Raw genomic sequence first — 22,244 nt, forward strand, 5'->3', positions numbered from 1 at the left:
ATGCTTCCATTTCAATGTCTCATTGAAGGAGCAATGTTTGGTGGCAGTATGGATAAAACATGTATGCCTACAAACCAGCAAAATCAAATGCATTGAATGAGTCGACATCCGTGAACTAGAGATTTTTTGGGCAGTTTTTCAAATTACCAGAACACCTGTAAACACAGAGAAAATCGACAGAAACGAGAGCATACAATCACAGAATAGATTTATTTTTCAAGGTGCAACATGAAAATGCTGAAGAAAAACTGATGAATTTAACTGTAGCGAAGGTGATGTCAGAACTGTCACTGTGTTGCTGTATTAAAAAAAAAAAAAAAACACGGCGACTTTTTTTGTGCTATTACTGGCAAATGTCTGTACAGGGGAACGTGAATGAAAGCTAATATATACAAACACGTGCTTCACGGGACATGGGCAACAAATTAAAAACTTTCACTCAAGCTCGACCATGGCTTGCTCCTACTGCAGAGAAAAGCTGACTGATGAAATATAAGAATAACTTCTGCCTGATTAATCCTTTGTCATCACCATGCTTTGCATGCCTCTCTTCCCAACTGAATTAGATAAAAAAAAACAAAAAAACCTACACATCTCCCAAATCTACTAGCATCTGCCTCCATGCAAGTTTAGAAGAGAGTGCAGTTAAATGCCACAATACAAACGCCGTATTTCAGATTGTAGGCACATAATCTACCAAATATGCAGCAAGATGCATGGCACACAAAACCTGCATGAATCACATTGGGAAAAACCATACCCCAACAGTGGTTATCCGAGCTCCTTTGTCAACCCCCGTGCAATTAACTGAACCTATGCCACGATGGTACGAAAAGTTGTTGCAGTTCAGAGTTGTAAGACAAAACATCAATGTAAAATGTCATTGTACAAAAAAAAAAAAGAAAAAAAAAAGGCAGCTGCAGCACAAAGAGAACACAAGAACAAAACCAAACATACTTTTTTGCTACACTCAGGCTTACCACAGCACAGACGAAAAGATACTCTGAAAATCCTCTTTATGATATGATCTGGTAATATGGCTCTTGCACTTGCAGCACCAAAGCAACTAGAAACAACTTTCAGAAGACTGTTATCCTAGTAACCGACAGGACACAATCCTCAGGAAGGAGCACTGGAGGGCCCTGCCCCCAGCACGAGGCCTCTGGTCTTCATTGCACTTCGACAGCTTTCAGCAATGCGAGAACCTCAAGCACGACTGTGCAGTCAAAACGCAAATAAAGGCTGTGTTTTGTTACCTGGGAAAGGACACTCGCAAGCTCCCCCTCAACATCCTTGCGCAGCTGTCCCACCACGAAATTCAACGCAATTTCCATCTAATGACATTATCTGAACGACCAATCAGCACGCACCACTCCTGGCGCCACCTGGTGCACGCGCAACGCTCGCAATCAAGATCGCGAGCAGATTCGCCGAACACTTCAAGTGTTTCAACGGAAATGACATTAAATTTTGCCGTACAGCAGGAGTGTTATTACAGTTGGTAACAACAGATATTTCAAGTAGCCACCTAACGAAAAAGATGACAAAAGCCTAGGCCACCAATTTGAGGGTTTCAAATAGGGAGCATAATAGATCAATCCCCATGATCTAAAGACATTTATTTGTATAATTTTGCAGCGACACAAGCGAAACACTTCTTACCCATATTCACCATACTCCCAACAGTTGCCAGTTTTACAGCATACTAACAGGGGCAACAACCACTCCACAGCTCCACGAGCCTGCATAAATGAAACCTCGAGTTCAAGCCAAGTATGAATTGTCCCCAACTCCCCGGGTCGTTGCCCAAACTGGCGAGATCACCGATGGTGATCCCGTTTTATCGGTGAACGAGAGCGTTCTCTTCGGGACAAAGACCTCTGGTCGCGGGACGGCTCGCGAAGTCGCTCGCGAGATCGATCGCGAGGTCGTTCCACGTGCCTGCGTTCGGGACTGCCCCTGTGGCGGTGGCGATCCGATTCCCTTGACCGATCGGAATCCCTCGCTCGTTCTGACTCCCTAGAACGCTCCGTGTCCCTGGAACGCTCGTGGTCCCTCGAACGATCAGACTCCCTGGAACGCTCGGCGTCCCTCGCACGATCGGTGTCTCTAAGCCGATCGGCGTCCCGCAGGCGATCGGCATCTCTCAGCCGTTCGGGGTCCCTCGTACGGTCTGCATCTCTCGGACGGTCGGAATCCCGCGGCCTCTCGCCGCCACTGCGGTGTGGACGAGCCTCCCGACTTCTGCTTCTGAGAGAATGAAACAAAAAGAATTAAGGTCTCGAAGGAAATTAGGCACATTAAGCTACAGTAGTGCAGCCCCAGTTTCTAGAACATTTCAAACCATTTTTGAGGCAGATGCTCGCATGACTGCCTAAAGATACATTTAGAAGGCCTACCTGTGTCTGCTGTCGCGGTAACGGTCGCGGCTCCGGCTCCGGCGTTCTCGAGGCCTTTCTCTGTCCCTGATGGCGTCTCCAGGACCGTCCCGTCCCCCGTTGAACTCCCGAGCATAAGGGCTCCTGAAGGAAGGACATTCAAGGTCATTTACATATAAACTAATATATCGTAGATCGAGAAATCTACAAGCACAGGGCTATACTCGGGACAAGCAGCCCGTCGTCGAACTGGAAGGCTTCATGAGAGAATGGTAATTTGTTTACGCGTAGTAGTGATCTGCTGCTGTCTATAGACCTCTCCCTCAAACGAACGTTTTCCGGATTCTTTGCTCGGTTTCTTTCCCGTTCTGATCAAATCCAATACCTACTTCATTTTATGCGTAATTATAATTCCTTGTCTTTACACAAAGCTGTTAGAACATGCACGCTTTTTTGAAGTATCTTGGCTGTACTGCACGGTTTTAGTGAGACAAAGTATGAGGGACCTGTTGCCAAACGGCGACTGAGTGTGGTGAGCAGACTCGCGGAATGGCACCGCTGCAAACAGCGCAAAAGGGGGCGCTCGGGTATGCGCTACTCCGCTCCTTTTGGGAGAGCGTAACAGTGGCACTGAGCAAGATGGTTGATGTGCCACAATTACGGTGCCTAGGGCGGGTCTCCGACCGGCGCGTGTACCGCGTCATAAAAAGTGGTCCCTCGATTTCAGCCGGGCAGATGTGTTACGTTGTTGCCGGCTGCAATCCTGGCAACGTCACACCATGGGTGCTGGAGGTTGCAGACGCCTGTTCCGCGGCAGGTCGCTTTCCAGCTCGACAGTCTGAAGAAACTTCAATGATCAGGAGCTGGATTGCCACGACGACAGCGACACTCACGTTCCCTCACACTTTTTTCAGAACTATCGTGCCCAACTACCCGGGTTGCGACGCTTAGTTTCTTGCGACACCATTCATTGCCGCTATGGGACCACTTTCGACGCATGGGCAGAACGCCAAACACGCCGGTTGAAGGTGCGTTGCGGGCACCACGCTACGGCCGAGGGCGTCACCTCCTGCGCCTGGCTTCTGGGCCAGCAAGCTCTTCGGCGGGCGCCTCCGGCTCTCCCTCGTCGCCCTCCGGCGCCACCTGCGCCCCCGCGGGCGCCATGGGCGGGTGCAGGGCAAGGCGGCGCTCAATCTCCTTTTGGATGGGCACCGGGATGCGGGGAAACAGGGTGGCAAACCACTCCAGCTTGGTCAGGAAGTGGCGCAGCATGTCGCCCATGCGCAGTGTCTGCCCGCCGCCGGCCTTCACGTCCAGCTCCTGCGGGAGTGGGGAGAGGAGGAGGGGGCAGAGGAGGGGGAAAAAAGAGGGTGTGGTGAGACACGTCGCCAACCACAGTGCGAATGGTAACACGAAGAAGAGACCAAAGCTGCCCACAAGTGCAAGATGGGTTTCCTCTTGCAACCGCGAGGCAAAGCGCAAGGCCGTGAATTTTTACAACCACTCGAAAGTCAAAGTGGGTGCCCACGTGTAAGCCTCGATGACTTGTTAGGCGTTTTAATATAAAAGAAAATGAATAATAATGAATCTCAAATTTTTTAATCTGTGCAAATTACTGAAATAAATAGGGCGTACTGGCTTGTGCAGTAACATTCGAGACTGGGTTAAAATCAGGCCCGTTTCGTCGGTTTTTATTTATTCCAGTTTTGTTCCAATGGAGGTACCTTCTTACGAAAGTGTCAAAATTCCTTTTCCTGCCTGCCTTCAACTTGCGGGCAGCTTTGGCATGCAATGAGAAACGTTTTCGGAGGATGAAATGAAAATAAACGACGAGACTCTTTTCCCTTCTCCCCCTTTCAAGGCATTCATATTTTTGAGAAGTTCTACGAATGAAGTTTCACACTTCAATTGTTTGTCCCTGAATAGAAAGGGGAACACTCATGGGCCTTCGGCAATGTCAACATGGTAGCCAACTCTATTCCTTAACATTAATCTCACCGAAACCAAACCCTGCCAAGGATGGTAGGTCCAGTTTCTTAATGTCTCTCACTCTGTCACCTGGTACAAAATAGAGACCACACAGCTAAGAGCAACGAAGAGTAAAAGGTAGAGAAACAAGCAAGCTAAGTACGATGAGTGTCTAGTGGATATTACGCTAATAGAATAAGAAAAGAAGAGATCATGTCGCATAAGGGCCAAGCCTTCCTGGCATCCTGGCACTAGCTTATGAGATAGTACAGAAGAAAATGACACGACACGATGCGTGTGCCATCAGACTTCCCATGCCCTCATCCTTTTCCTCAGCTCCCCTCTTTCATGCCTCTGGCTCTGCACCGAGCTTCCAGCTTGAGATGATCATGACCTTTCAACTATGGACCACTTTGAACAAATTTAGGCCTTTGAAACTGGCCAAAACTCTGCTCTTCTTCTCTGGCACTTTCGCTTCTTGCATCTGTTCTGCTCGGGGTTCCCCCGACTCCACTAGTTACATTTTCGGTGGAGATTAAAGTTTGTGACCACTGACGGTTATGGTGTCGCAGAAAAGGGAGGCTTCCACTTTGAAAAAGTTTGGCACGATACAGACAATAAATCTCGAAAAGGAAAGAATGTTGTAAGGGGACTGAGTTCATGCCGTCAACTGTCAACACCTTCAACGAAGAACAATGCCAAGAGAGACTCCAAAGGTATGCAAGAGATAGAGGATGAAATGGCAAAAACAGAAGCCCCATTCACGTACTGTGAATGAACCAAAGATTGTCACCAAGCTCACAACTGCTGAAGATGTTGAAAGCGAAGAGGACAATGGGGGAGAAACCAAAGGCAAAAGAGTGCTCCCCCATACAGACAAGACCGTGGCTTGATGAACAAGCATACGCTCATAGCCAAGCAGACGCTGAACATACCTTTTGCTATCTCTCCGAGCTGGGACTGCTGTAACAGCCCTTTCTTCACCTGTTCGAGTACTCCACAACCATGAAAGTCCAGGTAAAATAAATTGTTGACCGAGCATTGCGTGTAATATCAATGACCCTTCCTCGGAGCGTCGTCGGCCGTTATGTCTTCCTGGATCATGTTTCCTTTTACGACAGTTCCTAAAACACAGCAACGAGGTTCTACACGGTGACAACACAGTAACAATGATTTGAACATCGAGTAGCTTTTCCTGATTATATATTGCCATTTCCCAACAAGGGGATCATAGAGAAATCTGTCCTGTTTTTCGTACAAATTTACTGAACAGGTACCAAAAAAATAACAGCTTTTACCTCTCATTCCCCCAAATCTACCAGTCCCACAGAAGTTGGCAATTCGTGCTTCCAGTGGCTAGAATAAGGCTGGCACTAATTTCCCAACCCACCAAACAAACAAACCAGTCATGAAAGGGGGAGAAGGAAGTACATGGCCCGGGGAAATGCGGTCTCTTCCCCAGTGAAAGCAACGTCCCAAACGTGCAGCTCGTAACCTCCAACAAGAACACCCCTGACTACCCTGAGACGAGGTTCCCCACCCCTGCCCAGAACCGGACCGAAAGCCGCTCCTCCCAAGCGCAATGCCGACCCCCGCCCGTGTGGCCGCCCGCTCCACTAGGTGTACTTGCCCGAATTCGAGCTCAAGGCACGTGCGGGCACATTGACGCAGCCAGCCTGGAAGAGCAACCTCTGAAAAAGGAGGCACGGTACGTCAGCAAGAGTAGCAACCAACCACCACAGGCGCCACAGGCAGTACACGCCTCCCACACTTCCGTTAACAATGCCACCTTATGGACTGCATGCTACATACTATAACCCTTCCTGACTCCAACTGCTCTTGAAATGCTCAAATTCTGAGCTCGCAAAGCAGGCTTTTTTCATTAGCTTCAAAAATCTTTCAAAATGGCTATGTTCTGGGGTATCAGATAACTCAGTGGCTAAAGTCAAGATGCCATAAGAATAAAAAAGATGTTGCATGCTAAAAGAACTTCCAAGGTAACAATTCCTTTATCAACAATGACAATTTTAAAATATGACCCAACATGCAATGTTCAGGGGCCACAGGTTCATCCAAAGCAATATCTCTGCCACAACTGGTTACACTCACTCAATTTGGCTGTCGCAGATGAACAGAGGGCTACAGATGGTACCACTTTCGAAAAGAATGAAGCATGGAAATTTTGTTGCCGTGTCATCCTTAATTGTCTTAATATTCCACTTTTGTACTAAATAACAACCAAAATGCTACAGCATTACCACACATTCTGTCAATGATTTGAAGCTTCCATTCATCCACCCCTGCCCTTCCTTAAATATATCATCTAGCTAGGGCTAAATATAGGTCCCTCTCTTGTTGGCCTGTCATATGTAAAGTGACCACAACTATTCACAGCCTGCTCAGGATACCAAACTTGAGCATGCCAGTTCCAACATTTATAAGATTAGTTCTAGGTAATTCCAGCAAATTTTAAAATTTTGGTTGTCCCGCTATGTTTTCGATGTATTTATAAGCCGGTTAATTCTAATGGCGTTTTTGTGTAATTCAGTTCTTGTTCTCACGGAGAAGCAACACCTGCAGAGCTCAATAAGAAGCATGCTCAACGGTGCTCATAGTCTGCAATAGACTATTTTTTGCTGGATGAACAAATTAATTTTATTTCGAGGTGTCATGTACTGTCTCAACAGTTATGATAGACAACATTTTTGCGGAATTAATAAACATATTTTATACATTTCACCTATATTTAATGTGTGGCATACCTGCTTATGATTAGTAGGCCTGTATAGAGAAAATCATAAAATATCTGAAAGTGTGGCTATCCAAATAACAAACTATAACTTTACCTTGCATCATGTTTAGATGAATTTCTGATAATTGAAACAAACTTTGTGGCTTTTTGGAGTTCGAATTAACGAAAAGAATGGAAGAGTCACAAACATATACAGAAAGAAAAGAGAAAATTCGATGTTTGGTTTCAGCAGATGTCAAACATCCATTTTTTTGTTATTCAAGAGGGTCTATAAAATGCACAGATGCATTTTATAGATCAGGAACCAGCACATTTGTATTGTGCCCATGTAAGTGCGCTCCACACACACTTGCATGACCCTCATTATTTTTTTTACTTGTGTCAAAATTCATAAGAACTTAGGGATACTAAACCGAAATTCGGAGCTCACAAAACAGGGCTGAAGCGATAGGCGGGACACTGCAGAACCCACTAACACCACTCATACAGCGATATATTTAACAAATTGTCGTATTTTTGGAAAAGAAGTGCGCAATTGAACACTGCCAACAAAGCCGACGAGATGTGACGTGACGTGACGTCACGATTCTCATTCCCTCTCCTCCTCGCTTCGTCCCCTTGAGCTGATAAACCGAAGCGAGGAGGAGAGAAGCGAGGTCGCTTCCCCTCATTCTCAACTGTTCCAGAAGATTGTGATGTCAAAGTCCTCGCTTGATCACGCCCTTTTTTTCCCCCCCCCAGAAATATGGCCATTCGTTTGAGATATTGATGTATGAGTGAAGTTTTGGAGTTCGTAGCGTCCTGGTCAACGCTTCTGCGGCCTTATTTTGCGCAATCCAAATTTTGGTTCAGTATTCCTCTAATGTATCACAAAAAGTAATTGTGTCTCTTTTTTTTTAAAGGCAATTGCATTTTATAGGCAAATTGCCTCATCACATGACCATTCCCACCATGGGCGCCTTGTGCACTTACGAGCATAGTAGAGTGCTCCGATCAGATTCAAGCATGCTCAATGTTTCGTTATTGTTTGACCATTCACTCTGCAAGCCAGAAAAAAAGACAGCAGTGCAAATATCAAAATAATGTTGCAAACATCAATAATCAGTGACTCGAGTAAAAGTGGCTAATTTCCAAAACTGAGTCAATGAAAGCATGCAATTAAGTAGCATCCACTAATATGTTTCTTCTTACAATGTTATATCCAGCCCCATGACAACAGCAAGCTTCCCCAGCCAGTAGGCAACTGACAGAGAAGTTCCAAAAATGTGCAGAAGTCGAGAAAGAGTGTGTCATTCTTACTTCCAAAAGTGCAGCACCCCATCAACAAGAGGAGGATGTCGTCAATCCAACTTGTAACTGGGTCAAACGCATCACTCGGTCATACAAGTAGACTAACTTGCACAGAAAAAAAAAACAAACCAAAGTAAGATGCGAAGATTGCATAGTACACAAGTTTGAGGTGTTCGACCTTGTCACAAACAAAATCGCGAGAAGCGGAATGACCGCAAAGCTTGAAAGTTAGGCAGCTGGCATTCCTAGTAACCTAAACATAATGCAGCTCACAATTTCGAGATAAAGTTACACTACGAAATGAAATCTGGCCATCGTTAAACTTGCAGTAGTTGTACTCCACAGCCAACAAAGATCTGCGGTAATCCACCTGCCGGCAGGGTCAGACATGTCTCGGGGTTGGGAGCTAGGATTTCGCGACTCACGCATTGCTCCGGGGTAACACGAAGGCGGCTCACCGTACACCCCCTCTTGGCAAGCAGTTTGCTCGTGATCTCCTATCCCAGGCAGTAGTAGCAAGGGTGTTTTGTTGAGGTGCTGGCTGGCACAACATGGCACGCTCTTGAGCGCAATTGTCCGAACACTTCTAAGGCCCCCACACTCGCTCGCTAATCAAACGGACAAAAAGAAACTATGGTCCTACTCTCTTCTTTTTACACACCTCTTCGTCGTCAAGGTACGGTTCATACCAGTCCACTAGGTCTGCTGGAGGTTGTGTGAATCTGAAAAATGAGAATACACACACCAAGACCAGGGTAAAAAGACCGGTTTACTCATTCATCACTGGCCGTATAGTTGGACACAGGTTAAAAACCTAGTAGCTCTGCCTCCAGTACCCGCTCGTTGGCAGAACGCTCGAGGCAAAGCATTTACTGGGTTCTTAACTTGTAACCAGATAGGGTAAGCTAGTCTTATGTCATCGGTTCAACAAAAACAGTTTTGGGTTAAGAAGATACTGGATGGCTGCATGATGCAGGTATCGTTCTAGAAGCAGAACGAGATCTGGAACAATCATTTGCACCAAGGAATCTGACGCCTGGAAAAGGTACCTGTGAGCTCACATGTGCAGAGCAATAAAAAAAAAAACCTAAGTAAAATCCCATATGAACGCTCTCCCCAAGAAATCGCACATTCAGTTTTTCTGGCTAAATAACTGTAATGTAAAAATACAGAAACATCGCCCATTTTGACTCCCCTTCGGACATCACAATATGTCTGACGGGAATTGCGCGATCTGCGGTACTGGTACGCGTGACAAGAGTTTGCAGTGGGTTCCCGCATTTTGCCAGCGATCTGCGACCGCAACAGAGGTTCCCGTGATGTGCGAGTTTGTATAGGGGTCCCGTGTTTTTGCCTGCAACCTGCTTGCACGATGTTGGTTCCCATGGCACGCAAATTTATAGCAGGTTTATGGGTGTTTATCACACCGTGAAACGCGAACCTCCTGCGTCCGCAATCTGCACTATCCTTTTCCGTTACACAGGAGTTCAAGGGGCATGCTTATCGCATCGTGAAACACGCATTCGCCGTGTCGGAGATTTGTGGTACCAGTTCCCAGTGGTTTGTAGCGGGGGCCCTTGTGTTCATCATTAACATTTGGTATGAAGTTTTGCTAATTTTTTGTTTTTACCAATTATCTCTTCATTCTGGGTGGGTGCCCTAACGGGATTTTACGGTAATCTTTTTAGTGAATGTCTAGAAAGAAGTTCCAACAATTGACAGACAGCATTAAGACAAAGAGAGAAAAAATCCTTAAAAGGAGACGTGCCCTATGAAATATAATATGCCATGCAAAATAAAAATGACAGGTTCAGAATCTTCATACAGAAAAATATATCAAGTTTTTAAAATGTCTGCAGCAACTTCTAATGGTTGTCTTCAGAAGAAATATATATCTGAAGTATGTTGAGTGGCCTGCACAAGATGAATGTCCGTGCAAGAAAATCAAGGCATGCTGCCTGCAGCCTTGCCTGCAGAAGCATCTAAGGAAAAAGAGTACTATATTTTTCCCTCATTCTTTTAAGGATTTTTGAAGTAGTTAATGTCATTCAATTTCATTGAGTTGTTACACCAAACCAGAATTAATATGTATTAGAATTAACATGTTATATTATGTCCAGCTTTATCCAACTCAATTATGTTAATCTCTTATAGCTCCTTTTTTTATTTTCTGTTGACAAACACTTTAAGACACTGTTGGTGCGAACAAGCCATTGCTGTTTTTTTCTGTTCATATATCTCGGTAATGAAGGACTGTCATCAAACCTACGATAGTGGTGGAAAGTGGGATGCTAATATAAGTGATAAATCTTGATGCCCACCAGTGCCCCGGGCTTTAAAGCAAAATTTGAAAAAGCGTTGAGGTCGCATTTATGCTAACAGTGTCGCGCAGTGTGCTGTCGTGTCTCTGAATATGGGGCCCACTAATATGGATACTCTGCCATGCAGACAATATTCTCAGCGACAATCTGGGTAAATACACACATTTCTGTCATGCCATCATGGACAACCCACATAATGGACGATTTAGGGGGGCAACTCTAAACGAGACATCACCGGAGACACAAATGACCATGCAATTAGGGCCTCACATCTTCCTACAAGACTGGGAAGACGCTCCCGGTTAGAGCTCAAGTCCCACAAGTTGCAGTCGAAAAGTGCAGACCGTTGGATCTCCCCCGCTGCCACCCACCTTAGGGAATGACACGACGGACTAGTTCAAGATCACGCAGTCATTTCTCGACTGTTATCGTCACATGCCGCAACCAAAAAAGCCCCTGGCACGTACCCGGCGCCCATCTTTTATCGGGGTTCAAAGCGCCGCTTGAATGGTCAATTATTGCACTTCGACACCTTGCAGTGAAAATGACCAGAAGCTCTTTAACCAGCAGGCAACCTGGTTGAACGCTGTGGATCACCAGGTTGCCCGCAGGATAAAAGGTATCGGTCGAATCTGCCGCGAGATACAAGATGAGCCCCGAGCCGGTCGTACCTGATGTACATGAAGCCGAGCGCTCGGATGTAGGGTGAGTCGCAGTGGTTCATGAGGCCGTTGAGCTGCTTGCGGGTCAGCTTGAGGGTGAACAGCTTGTAGAGAATGCAGAACGCGGTCGACACTATGCCCCCCGCACCGACACCACGGACCTGCAAACGACACGTCGGCACCACTGTGAAAACTGGGGCCAACGAAGTCATTGCACCACAATTCATTACAAACGTAGGGAGCCGTCATACGAAAGAGGGAGCCACGATACTGCTCCAGGTAAGATTTAGCAAGTTCCAACTAAATGCTGCCAAATCTGTTAAATAGCAATGATTTTAACATTAAAAAAAAGAATTTTCAGCTTGTATTTTTAATATCGTTGAACCTGTCACAAGTGCAAGAAAATGCACCACCTTTCCCTGAAATACTCTGATTTCGCTCGTTGTATTCGCAAAGTAAAAATCTCATTTTCCCTCGACCTGCAGCTGCGTGTGGCGGTCATCGGAACCACGGGGGTGAAGTCATTCAGAGCCTGCAAGTGTTTGTGGCACCATCTGTTAACAGCCGACAATACCATTTCTGCACCACCACTATTCTCCCCATCTTGCCTGTGGCAAACAATCTTTTATATCGACCGCTTGCCGCGACCTTTAAAGATGCTAAGTGTGTGCGGTGCCCAACGATAGCCGAATTGGACCTCAAGTCTAGTCGTGGAGGGAAGACTTGGAGCACTGAAAATAAACCGAATGTGGTACTCCCACTGACGTCACTGCGCACCTCACTTGAAAGGCGGTGAGAGTTTAGGTGCACCCAACCTTAAATTTGTTTAATTTTCTCTTTTATAAAAATACATTTGCAAGAAAAAATGGTTTTCTGTTGTTCATTCTATAGGTGACATAGGCCGATTCCCGCAATTTATTGGCCACAGTCCGAAAATCATTGCACTGCCTCTTGAAGGTTGAAACGAAAAGCTGCATTCTGAAAGAAACGGTCCAATTGAGCAAGGTGCAAATCTAGGTTTGCTATTTAACCAAAGACACGAAGGTAACCTACCCCTCCACACATTCCAGTCTGGCCAGATGTCTTCCTGCTTCCCTTTTCCCAGGGCTCTAGGTGTTGCACCTGGAAAACGATGAATTGCACAATACACTGTGCCGTTAACATCATCCATATGTGCATTTTGAAGTAGCTTCTAAGCACGCCCAGATTAATGTCACAATGGCAAGCACTATATGTAGAACTGGAAAGTAAATGCTTTCCTCTTCTTACTTGAGCTTCTAGATCATACTTCCAAAACGTTTAAACTTCCCATTTGAGAATGCTTACATAATATTTAATACGCAACAAGTCCAGGTGTCAATATTTTTTCCTCAGAAAAAATGCGCTATGAGGATTCTTCTGGCAATTGTGAGTTGCAGATTAAGATATAATTCCAATAATATATATATATATTTTGAACTAGTTAGAATACATATGCACATATAGGAAGAATTCATTATGACGCCAAGGTTCAGTCCAGACCTGCTATCCGCCATTGCTGTGAGTAACAATGGCCGTGTGCTTCAATGCGCTTGGCATGCATATGGAATCGTACGGTGTTCTTGCAGCTCAGCTCCATGCGTTCATTTTCTTTTAATGTTTGTTTATTTTTCTGTGGCCTTCAGTGTTACCGGAAAACCCCCTTTTTGAGGAGACGGGGGCAGCTGGTGGTGAAGCTCAAGCTAGGTGTGTGCGTCACCCCGCTGGCCCCTCCGCACAGGCAGAATGTGGTTGTGTGTCCCATTTCCAGGTGCAAGAAAGAACTCGTTGTGCCCATCATGGGGGCAAGAGGGCTTTCCAACAGTAGATGTCCCAAGAAAGGTTGCAAATGTGTTGTCCGCAGGCCTTTGTCAATGAATGTAAAAGAGTTATTCTCTCAAGCCATTGTCGTCGCCGCTGCCTCGTTATCAAAGTCACCCGCCGCGATCGGGGAGAGGATTTTTGACACCTGCAGTCCCTTCCCAGCCCAACGAGGACCCTATTTTCATTGTGCCAGTTCTAACCCTAACGTCCATGTGCTTGACCAGCTCGACTGGGCGAGCTTGCGCGAGGATGGCGTTTGGGAAGTGCCTATTCTTAAGAACTTTCGTAGTGGCAATGGCAGGACACGCTTGCACAAAGTGTCCATAAACCGAGCGTGCAGCTCAACGATGTTTCAAAACTAGAGTCAATTGGAATGAATGATTACCTCATGCGTAAAGCAAGTACAATCATTTGGTACAACCGATAACCGTTCCCAATACAGGGTGTCTACCAAATTGTTCTTTTTAAATTCCCTGACTTTTCCGGGTTTTTCCTGACTATTTTAATTGAATTCCCTGACCCACAACTACCGACACCAAAACACAATATATAATAGATATGCACTATTCACAACGTAAAATAATTTCTTTAAGTTAGATAAAGCAAACTTTAGAAGATGTTTAGAATACAGCATTGACCTGGGTTTACTGTTTCAGGGAGTTTGGTCCCAGCACCTGATCAGAACATCAATTTGTTCTCCGAGTTACTTTGTTCAGTGACTCATCAAAAGCAACCACCAGGTATGGCACGTTAGAGAGGCTTGCTAGTAACTTGTCTTGAAAGTAGGGGCGATACCACGACATATTGTATATACCACTTTGTCTTTTCCAAGCTGAATTTTTCTGGCGGTCTCACACATGGAGAACATCAACAAAAACAGCGAGGCAGACGCTGCCGCTGAACGGAAAGACCCATGAGTTGTCATAGTGTTCAAGTACCACATGATCCCCGGCCCTTTGTGACTTCCTTCTTCAATAAAAAGCCACCACCCACGTCTTCACAGAGGGGCTAAGAGCTTCTGTGGAGGTGGTTAGACGCATTGCCGGAGCCCTACAAGCACTATTGTTACCACCGGACAAAAAACACCCGTTGCTGTCGCAGAAGGCAAGTCCGCATTTGTCGCAGTTTTGAAAAATACGACTGGGCTCTGGGAAAAGCTTTGCAGATATTTCATAGCAGTTTGATGTATCTTACCCTTAAGATGAGTAGCAATTGCCCTATTCCCCATGTTGCTCAGCTAGAACTTCTTGCAGCACATTGCGCAGTGAGCACTATTTGGATCATTTGGAATGGGCCGAATCCAACTTGGATTCGTGCATATGTCTGGGTTTGTCCAGTTGAGATTGAAGGAGCACTTTCTCGACAGCGACATAGTCACTTTCACATACCTCCACTTTCGGAAAATAACACACTAGAAAGCGGAACCCACAGCCACAAACGCACGTGGCAGAGCTTGTAGGGTACAGGCGTCCAGGTTGCGTTTACGGGGAAGCGCGAAAGCACCATATCTGACAAACGAACGGATCACTAGGCGCGCACCTCTCGGAGGGTAGATGAATAAACGACGGCTGTTCTTTTTCGAGTGAGTGGTGACTCGCGCCACCTAGTATCGGCTAGAGCAACTGTCTCTCCTCGTACTAGAGCAACACCACCTGACAAGAGTCACAAACTAAACAAAATTGCCGCTGCTGCTCTGCTTCACTAGTAACTGTAACTCTTTAGCCGCCATACTTTAGCGTTGCTACCCTAAAGTGTAGCTTATTTAGTGGCTTTAGAGTGTACTAAAACAACGACAAGTCGCCAGTTTCGCACATGCTCTCGTGTGAAGCATAGCGCGTGTAAAATTGGGCGGGTCGCATCGCCCCTAGGCGGTCGCGACGCCGCACTTGACTGCGCTCGTGGCTATGCCTGCCCGTGCCTGCCGCTTCTAGCGTAAGCGGGCGAGTATGAGATAAATTCCCTGACTCGGCAATCTTTTTGGAAATTTCCCTGACAATTCCCTGACTTTTCCAGGTGTCTTAAAATTCCCTGACAATTCCCGGTTTTCCCGGTCGGTAGACACCCTGCGATAATAAAATCAAAACGTGCGTTAAGTGTTGACTGCATACACGCGGCCTATTCAGTGCATCCTATTTTACTATTTAACTCATCAATTTCTAATTTAGGTAAAAGTCCCAGTACACAAAAAAAACAAATGGAATGCTACACCAGGTCGCTTTGAAGTATGCCTCGAACGCATGCATATTGCGAAATTTAGATGTTGTACCTCTGTTCAATGGCAAATTTGTAAGTTATTTATGTAAAACACTAGCAACAAGAATAATGCACGGCCATCTGTCAGAAGCTGGTCTCTTGGGAACACTGAATCTAACTGAGTGATTCCTGTTCGTCGATGTCGATGGTGGCTTCACCAAAGCCTCTCGGCGTGATGCTCGGCCATTATTTTTCTTCTGTTTGTTTATTATGTATGACATTTAATACAAACTAAATGTTTATTAAAGCAAACTACACTTGTAATCTGCTAGTTTCTGAACCCGCCAGAGTGCAGTTAGCTATACACAACACCTGCTGCGAATTGCGGCTTTGATCATGGCAATGGTGGCAGGAAAGCGATTTCGTTTCTCGCGATACACCGCTTAAAGTGGGGTGTCCACAATTGTCTTCATGGCTACGTCGGCCTAGGGTCAGCAATCGTCAGCAGTTTAAAAACAATAAAAGGAGACTACACAAGGGTTTGGCTGACTTGATTTGGTCTGTGATAACAAAGTTTCATAGGCATGACCCTCTGCACTGAGATGGCCATTTTACACGCATGTCAGATGTACAGCATGTCAGACACATATACTTTCAAAAAGCGCCATCATCTTGGCCAATTTGCGGCCACCCTGCCTTTTTAAGCTTTTGAAAACTGTGTGCACTTGAGCACCTAAAAGCTCAAGCATGTAGCTCTGGCCAGTGCTTTGATGCCATTTTAGGCCAGAGTTTCACATTTGCTCTTGCATGCACTAGTGGCACTGGGTACCATCACCAAAAAATATACACACATCGAGGAACCGAAATCTGCCTTATAAAATGTCCTTGTTCTAGGTAATATGTAACCTTGACCAGGCAAATATGTAATCGTAGTTTAGGAAGCATAAGTGAAGGAGATGCAGTTTTTAAGTTTATGAACATAACATATAACAGATTCCAAATGCAACCGGCTTGCCCGGTGAAAGTAGGGCAAGGCTACTCTGGTAAGACGTACGCCAACGTTACTAAAACACTCAGTTGGAAAACTCACCCTTGAAACCTGGGTCGCTGGTGTCCACATTGAGACTGAGCTAAATACGATAACAGTGCCACCCTTTAGCGAGTCACTGAATGTTTCCAGAATACCAAAACTCCCAGGCTCAAGGTGCAAAAAAGGCAACTCAATCTTTTTTTTTTTTTTTTTTTTTTTTTTTTACTGTGGTCACCATAAGCTTTTAGAAGCCATGGTTTCGCGTAAAAACAAACGGGAAAAAAACTCTTTTTGTAAGAACTCTTATTGGAGATTATAGTCGGTTACAAGTCAAGAAGGTAGGAGAAGCTCCTCCCACAAGTGTGATGCGCCCGTTACAAATCTCTCCGCAGTCGAAAGAAGAGTTCGCTGGAGACGCTCCTTGTTCCGCTTCAATGGATTCTCACTTGTCTCCGATCCCACTTTTTAAGAAAGCGACCTTTGTTATTCATCGGAGAGGGAACCGAGCCCCTGAAAGCAGCCTTTGTATTCATCGGGGGGGAAGCTAAGCCCCAAAAGTCGTATTTGTTTCCGTCGGTGGGGGAGAACTCTAATCTCCCTCTCGTGGCTTCCACAATGCTAAGTCAAAGTTGAAAGATAAAGCAAATATGTACAGAAAAGCAAGACGCTCTTCGCGCGTTGTCCGCGACGTCACGGAAACGGTGGGACGCTATTGGATGCAAAGGTGGCGGAGGGATATCTGATTCTCTTTGAGGGGCATTTGCCGCTACCTTTTTAACCTGTAGCTGACTATAGTACAAAAAGGCAGGCATTATATGTTTTCTAAAATATTTAGTTTACAAGGTTTTGCAGCACAATTAATATCGTTTTTATAATACCATGTCTCACCGGTAATTTCAGGCAGTGCATCCTGACCTGGGCGCATCCTAACTTGGGTGGTAATTCGCGGCGCGTCCGCTTGGGAAACAAGGGTTGGCATCCCTGAAACCCTATCCACTGTATATGTTTAGGCGTTAAAATAGCCGATTAAACCCAAAATAGAACCGTAACAGCATATGTTATTGAATGTGATGCTCCCTAACCGATACAGCCGTGCAGTCCCTCAGTGACCATTGCGGAAGAAAGAGCGGCGTTGCGATCGCCGTTAGCTCGGTTCTGGTGTACGGATCGGTGCTAATTTTTCAGAGCAGGCTCTATGGCAGCTCCCCAACTGAGCTGTTCTAGTAACGTTGACGTATGTACGCACACAGCTCTTGGTTTGAGTAGCAGTGAGTCAAACTGCGCGTAATAACACCTAAAGGTTACGACCTAAAGATTATTCCATTCGTTAATACACCTTAAACCAGTACAACGCACTAAATGCTACAGCAGAAAGCAAAGGAGCTAAAAAAATTGTGCTAGTTACACTTCCAGCAGTCCTGTAAGATGAAGCGTCCGCGTGCTGGAGGGAACACTTACGTTGTAGTAGATCTCGTCCACGACCTCGTGATATGTCTTCAACTTGTACAGATTTACTTTGAAATAAGGCGACGAGAGAATGTTTGTCAGAATCAGGTTGTTGAGGTTCATCGTCTTTTCATTGCCCCACAGCGGAAGGACGTTGCCTTTTTTCTCGGCTGGGCCCCCGGGAGCCATGATTTAACTCCTAAAGTCTGAAAAACAAATAAACGAAATAAGATGTTATTGTCAGAGAACACACAACAGAGCCGGATTAGCAAGAAAATCGCTGGAGAAGCAAACTGTCCGATGCCGCGAAAGAGGTTAGGGTTAGCCGACGGCTGCCCAAAGCAGGTCACCACACGGGCCGAGCAGACGGAGGAAATCGATGCTGTGGGTACAGCATTTCCAAAAAGCAAAACACAACGCGGAGACAATGTTGACCTACCGTTTTCAGTGGCTGAAATTAATCCAACGTCGTTCGTACGAAACATACAGGGAACCACACAGTGACGCAAACGAAGACTTCGCGACTTCGCGTTAATGAACCGGATGTTGATATGACGACTTTCCGGTGGTCGAGCTCAAGGTTGTCTAAACGGGTATCAATTTAGTCCAAAGGCGGAGCCTATGCCTATCTCGTATGTTTCGCGATGCTTTGGGCGCGTTCAGTAGCGCCTCCCTTGCCTCCGAACGGAGTGCCTCGAGTTGGAGTCGTTGGAGTCATCCACTGAGATCAGTGGAGTCATCGGAGCGCCTACTGAACGGCAAAAAAACCCGTGCCTCCAAACCTGCTTCTACGCAATTTCCGTTTCCTCCCCTGTGCCAGGCGGTCTCCGAATAAACTGGAAGCAGACGATGGCGAGCACGATCGCTTTTATTTGACGCCGGTATTGAAGAAGTCTTTACAAGGTCGTTGAAGAAAAAGCGGGTGATTGTACACATCAACGCTGCTGTTCGAAGCGATGCAACGCGATCGAGCCCTTCGCTTGGCGGTGCAAAGGCAGCTGCTGTTATAAAAGCCGACAAAAAACGTCGTCAGCACACGCAAAATACAGAGCTCAGCGAATCTACCCCGCCGGTTGCGATACTTTTATACGGCCATATGTTTGTCCTGCCCTTCGTAACGAACTTCCTATAAAATGTATATATATACGTATACACACGGGAAGTTCGGCCGCGCTCGGCGATCAAGGTTTGGTCGGCCGAAGCGAGCCTCAGCCAACGCGCACCCCGATTATCGTGCTCTGCGTGAGTGTCCAACCGGCTTCCAAAGTCGCGTTCATACCCAGTTTTGCTCTGTTGAGCGCAGACAGGACTATCGTCATTATTACCGAGTTTCCGTGCAACGGTGATCAAGACACAGCGTCAAATGAACGTTTCCGTTGTTTATTAGCGTATTCAAACCAAACAAAATACGGTCCAATGCATTTTCCAAAAGAGCCTTACTTGAAAAAGATATTTGAACGCGTTATTCGTCTTACCTTGAGTACAAAATTTCATTAACAAAAGCGAGCAAACCGCGCACCCGCGACAGAACCGAAGCGGCTTATCCCGCCATATGCGGAGGGCAAGTTCGTCTGCTTCTTGCGCAGGGGGTAGCGGTGACGTCAGAATGCCGAGCCCTGATTGGCTGATCGCGACCCCCCCCTATCTGAGCGTCGTCTGCTCCTTTGCAACGTCGTCTACGAAGTTCGTAAAGTTACGATCATCGTAAGATGAGGCGAGAACGGTATTCACAAACGCGTTCTTAAGTGAGAGGAGGAAAGTTACGACCTCTTACGGAGAAACGATGACTTCCGGTGCTGTTGCTATGGCAACGGCGTCTTCGGCAAAACGAACAACCAATTAGAGAGCTAGGCGTAGTTCGGAGCACGTGGATTTTTAATAACAAACACAGGCTAACCACTCGTTGATAGACAGCTCTGTGTATGTTCTGTCCTGTCTGTGTGTAAATATTTAGTGTTCACGCTGATTCTCATAAACACGGATGACCTTTCCACCAGCGCTTGTCTGGGGTTCGTGTCCAACACGATTTAAACGCTTCGTTGACTGCTACAAACTCGATCGCTACGAAGTCAACACAACTGCCATCGTCGGTAAAAGCCCCGTGTCAGTCGTTTGCAAAGCGACGTAGATGGAAACAAACCGCCGCGGCGTTTCTCACGGCCTCGGAAATGCAGGAGTGAGCCGACGTTAAAAAAAAAAAAACGTTTGAACTACGAGAGCGATCAGCAAGAGTCACGCAAATACTTGTTCACACTCGGAGCGGACGCGTGCGTTTGATCGAAGTGCTGGATTCAGACTGCGTTTCGGTAAGCGCTTCGGGACCGATCTTCTACGATTGCAACTCGATACTGACGTGACACTCGGCAAAGAAAGGTTGGACCGGCATCACGTAGCTCCCACAAACTGATACAGCTCGACAGTTAAAAATGGCATACTAATAACAAAGTGTACATACCGTGTTGCGAAGGTAATCCATACGGCGTTTATTTGAGCTCTACATCACACAAAACAAGGAGATAGAATCGAGGAGTCCCTTTTCGACGACAGCGTTCGTCACCGCTGCCTCAAAAACAAGGTGATCGAGATGATAAGGGGAATCGGTTGACCTCTGAAATTTAGCTCAGCTATCAATATATTCATACGGGGAGGGTCCACAAGGGTCGCGCGAGCATATTCCATTCAGCAAGCCAGCCGGTCGTGGGCAGACGGTCTTGGCCAAGGACTGTCTGAGCAATGCTGCGCCGGAACGGGTCGGAGTGCCTGCTAGGCCTATATATTCTGCCGAGCTCGCTTGGTCGGTGGGATCGTCGCCTTTGTTGCCTTTTCCGGGGTCTGTGGATCCAGCGTTCATGTTCGTCGTGGTCGGTTTCAAGTACTTCTTCATTTTTTTCTTGCTGCTTGAAGTCGAGACGCGCAAGAAGAGCAGGTAGAAAAATAAATGTCCGTTGGGTCGTCGCGACCGAGCAACTGAGCGACGTTGTCGGCCATGTTAATTTGGGCGTAGAAAGTGCGTAAAGGTGCGTTTATACTCCAACGTAACGCCGACGGGCGCGCGCGCCCGACCTCGTTGCGTTACGTTGGTGCGAAAGGAGCGTCTATACTCCGACGACAGTCGAACGTAACGCAGCGTAGCGCGCCTCGGCGACCGTCGGCGAAGCTTTCGCCGAGGTAGGCCCTGCTCGAATCTCGGCGTCGCCTGGCGACGGTCGTTACCCAGAAGCCTTCACGCCAGCTCCCGTCCCGCGTTTGCCATGGTCCCGTCGTTGCCCCAGTCGGGCATCGGTCGGGCTGTGTTGTCTGTTCGTCTGCTTGCCTTTCGGGCTTGTGTCGTGTAGGGTAGCCGCTGGTCAGTTGGATGTGCTTGTGTTGGCGCTCTGTTTATTCCGTTCGCTCGATGGAGTGAGCCGGCGCGTCGACGTGGACCTGTCTCGGAGCCGTGAAAATGTGTAGGCCTAACGACACCGGGACGCGCTTGAAGCTCTTCGACGGACATCGGCTTCCCATTTCGGTGTCATATCCGTGAGTTTTTGACGCTAAAGGCTAGTTCATGAGGTTTGTGCACAGGACATATGTTAGAAGCTGCATGGTCGCTGCGAACCACCATCTGCTGCTTTTTCGTTGAAGTTGGTCAAAACAACACCCGGCTGATATTTTTTTTTTTTTTTCGCTAACCACGTATGATTTTCGTCAGGAAATAAATGCCTTTCTATGCGAGTTACCTTCGTTATTTCCTTGTTTTCGAGAGTACCACAGCGCGAAGATATCTACTGCCGCGAGTCCCAGCTTTTGACACATTTAACTGCTTAGATCATCACCGCCGCAGGGCAGCCGGACAGCGCTGCAAGTTGAGAACGGAAGCGGCGGAAGCGGCAATCCGGAACCAGCGAGACCAAACCATCCGGTCGCCATGGTGACGCGCATGCGCAATGTGAAGCAATTCGTTCGAGCGCATTGAACGACGCCGGAGTATAAACACGGTTGGCAATTCTTTTCGCAGCACAGCGTGGCGTGGCGAAGTGGACGTTGAACTTCGTTTACGTCGTTGGACGTTAGGTTCGTCGACGTCGGAGTATAAACGTACCTTAAGACAGCTTCGGACCTGTCGTAGGATTTTGTCGTAACCTGCGCAAAAGTTACGACAATTTCGTTTCGAGAATACGGATTTTCTCTCAAATTTGTCGTACGCATTTTTTTCGTCGTAAGTTCGCTTTGAGAATCCGGCCTCTGCAGATTCACGAAACGATCTTACGCCAAAAATGTGCGTAAGACAAAACTTACGAACAAATCCGTATTCACGAAACGAAATTTTCGTAAGTTTTGCGCAGGTTACGACGAAATCCTACGACAGCTCCGAAGCTGTCT

At 46.6% G+C, this 22,244-nt stretch overlaps 1 protein-coding gene across 7 annotated transcripts; it reads right to left on the reverse strand.

The window, feature by feature from the left end:
• Nucleotides 1-191: 191 nt before the first annotated feature.
• LOC8024689 (pre-mRNA-splicing factor 38B) lies at nt 192-18,446 on the reverse strand. 7 transcript variants are annotated; one of them, XM_040218291.3, is made up of 8 exons: nt 18,322-18,446; nt 17,895-18,088; nt 12,425-12,493; nt 11,381-11,532; nt 9,050-9,110; nt 3,445-3,698; nt 2,400-2,522; nt 192-2,250 (listed from the first exon to the last, which is right to left on the reverse strand). In XM_040218291.3, the coding sequence occupies exons 2-8, from the start codon at nt 18,069-18,071 to the stop codon at nt 1,821-1,823; spliced, it is 1,266 nt and encodes a 421-aa protein (XP_040074225.1). In that variant the 5' UTR covers nt 18,072-18,088; nt 18,322-18,446; the 3' UTR covers nt 192-1,820. The 7 variants fall into 7 exon arrangements, 5 of the variants coding, with proteins under 5 accessions (XP_040074225.1, XP_042148377.1, XP_042148378.1 ...); XR_006078092.1 differs by lacking the exon at nt 192-2,250 and adding an exon at nt 5,977-6,037 and having other exon boundaries at nt 18,322-18,417; XM_042292443.1 differs by lacking the exons at nt 192-2,250; nt 2,400-2,522 and adding exons at nt 5,977-6,037; nt 8,071-8,138 and having other exon boundaries at nt 3,573-3,698; nt 18,322-18,417.
• Nucleotides 18,447-22,244: the final 3,798 nt, after the last annotated feature.

The sequence above is a fragment of the Ixodes scapularis genome, unplaced genomic scaffold (assembly GCF_016920785.2).
Source record: "Ixodes scapularis isolate PalLabHiFi unplaced genomic scaffold, ASM1692078v2 PGA_scaffold3__209_contigs__length_174095766, whole genome shotgun sequence".
Classification (NCBI taxonomy): domain Eukaryota; kingdom Metazoa; phylum Arthropoda; class Arachnida; order Ixodida; family Ixodidae; genus Ixodes; species Ixodes scapularis.

Bases quoted from the DNA above. Each gene is read 5' to 3' on its own strand.
- LOC8024689 (XM_040218291.3), bottom strand. From the start codon at position 18,071: ATGGCTCCCGGGGGCCCAGCCGAGAAAAAAGGCAACGTCCTTCCGCTG. The intron at 12,494-17,894 runs GTAAGTGTTCCC...ATCGTTTTCCAG, and splicing joins TGGACGAGATCTACTACAAC to GTGCAACACCTAGAGCCCTG. The intron at 3,699-9,049 runs GTGTGTAAAAAG...CCACTCCCGCAG, and splicing joins CGTACCTTGACGACGAAGAG to GAGCTGGACGTGAAGGCCGG.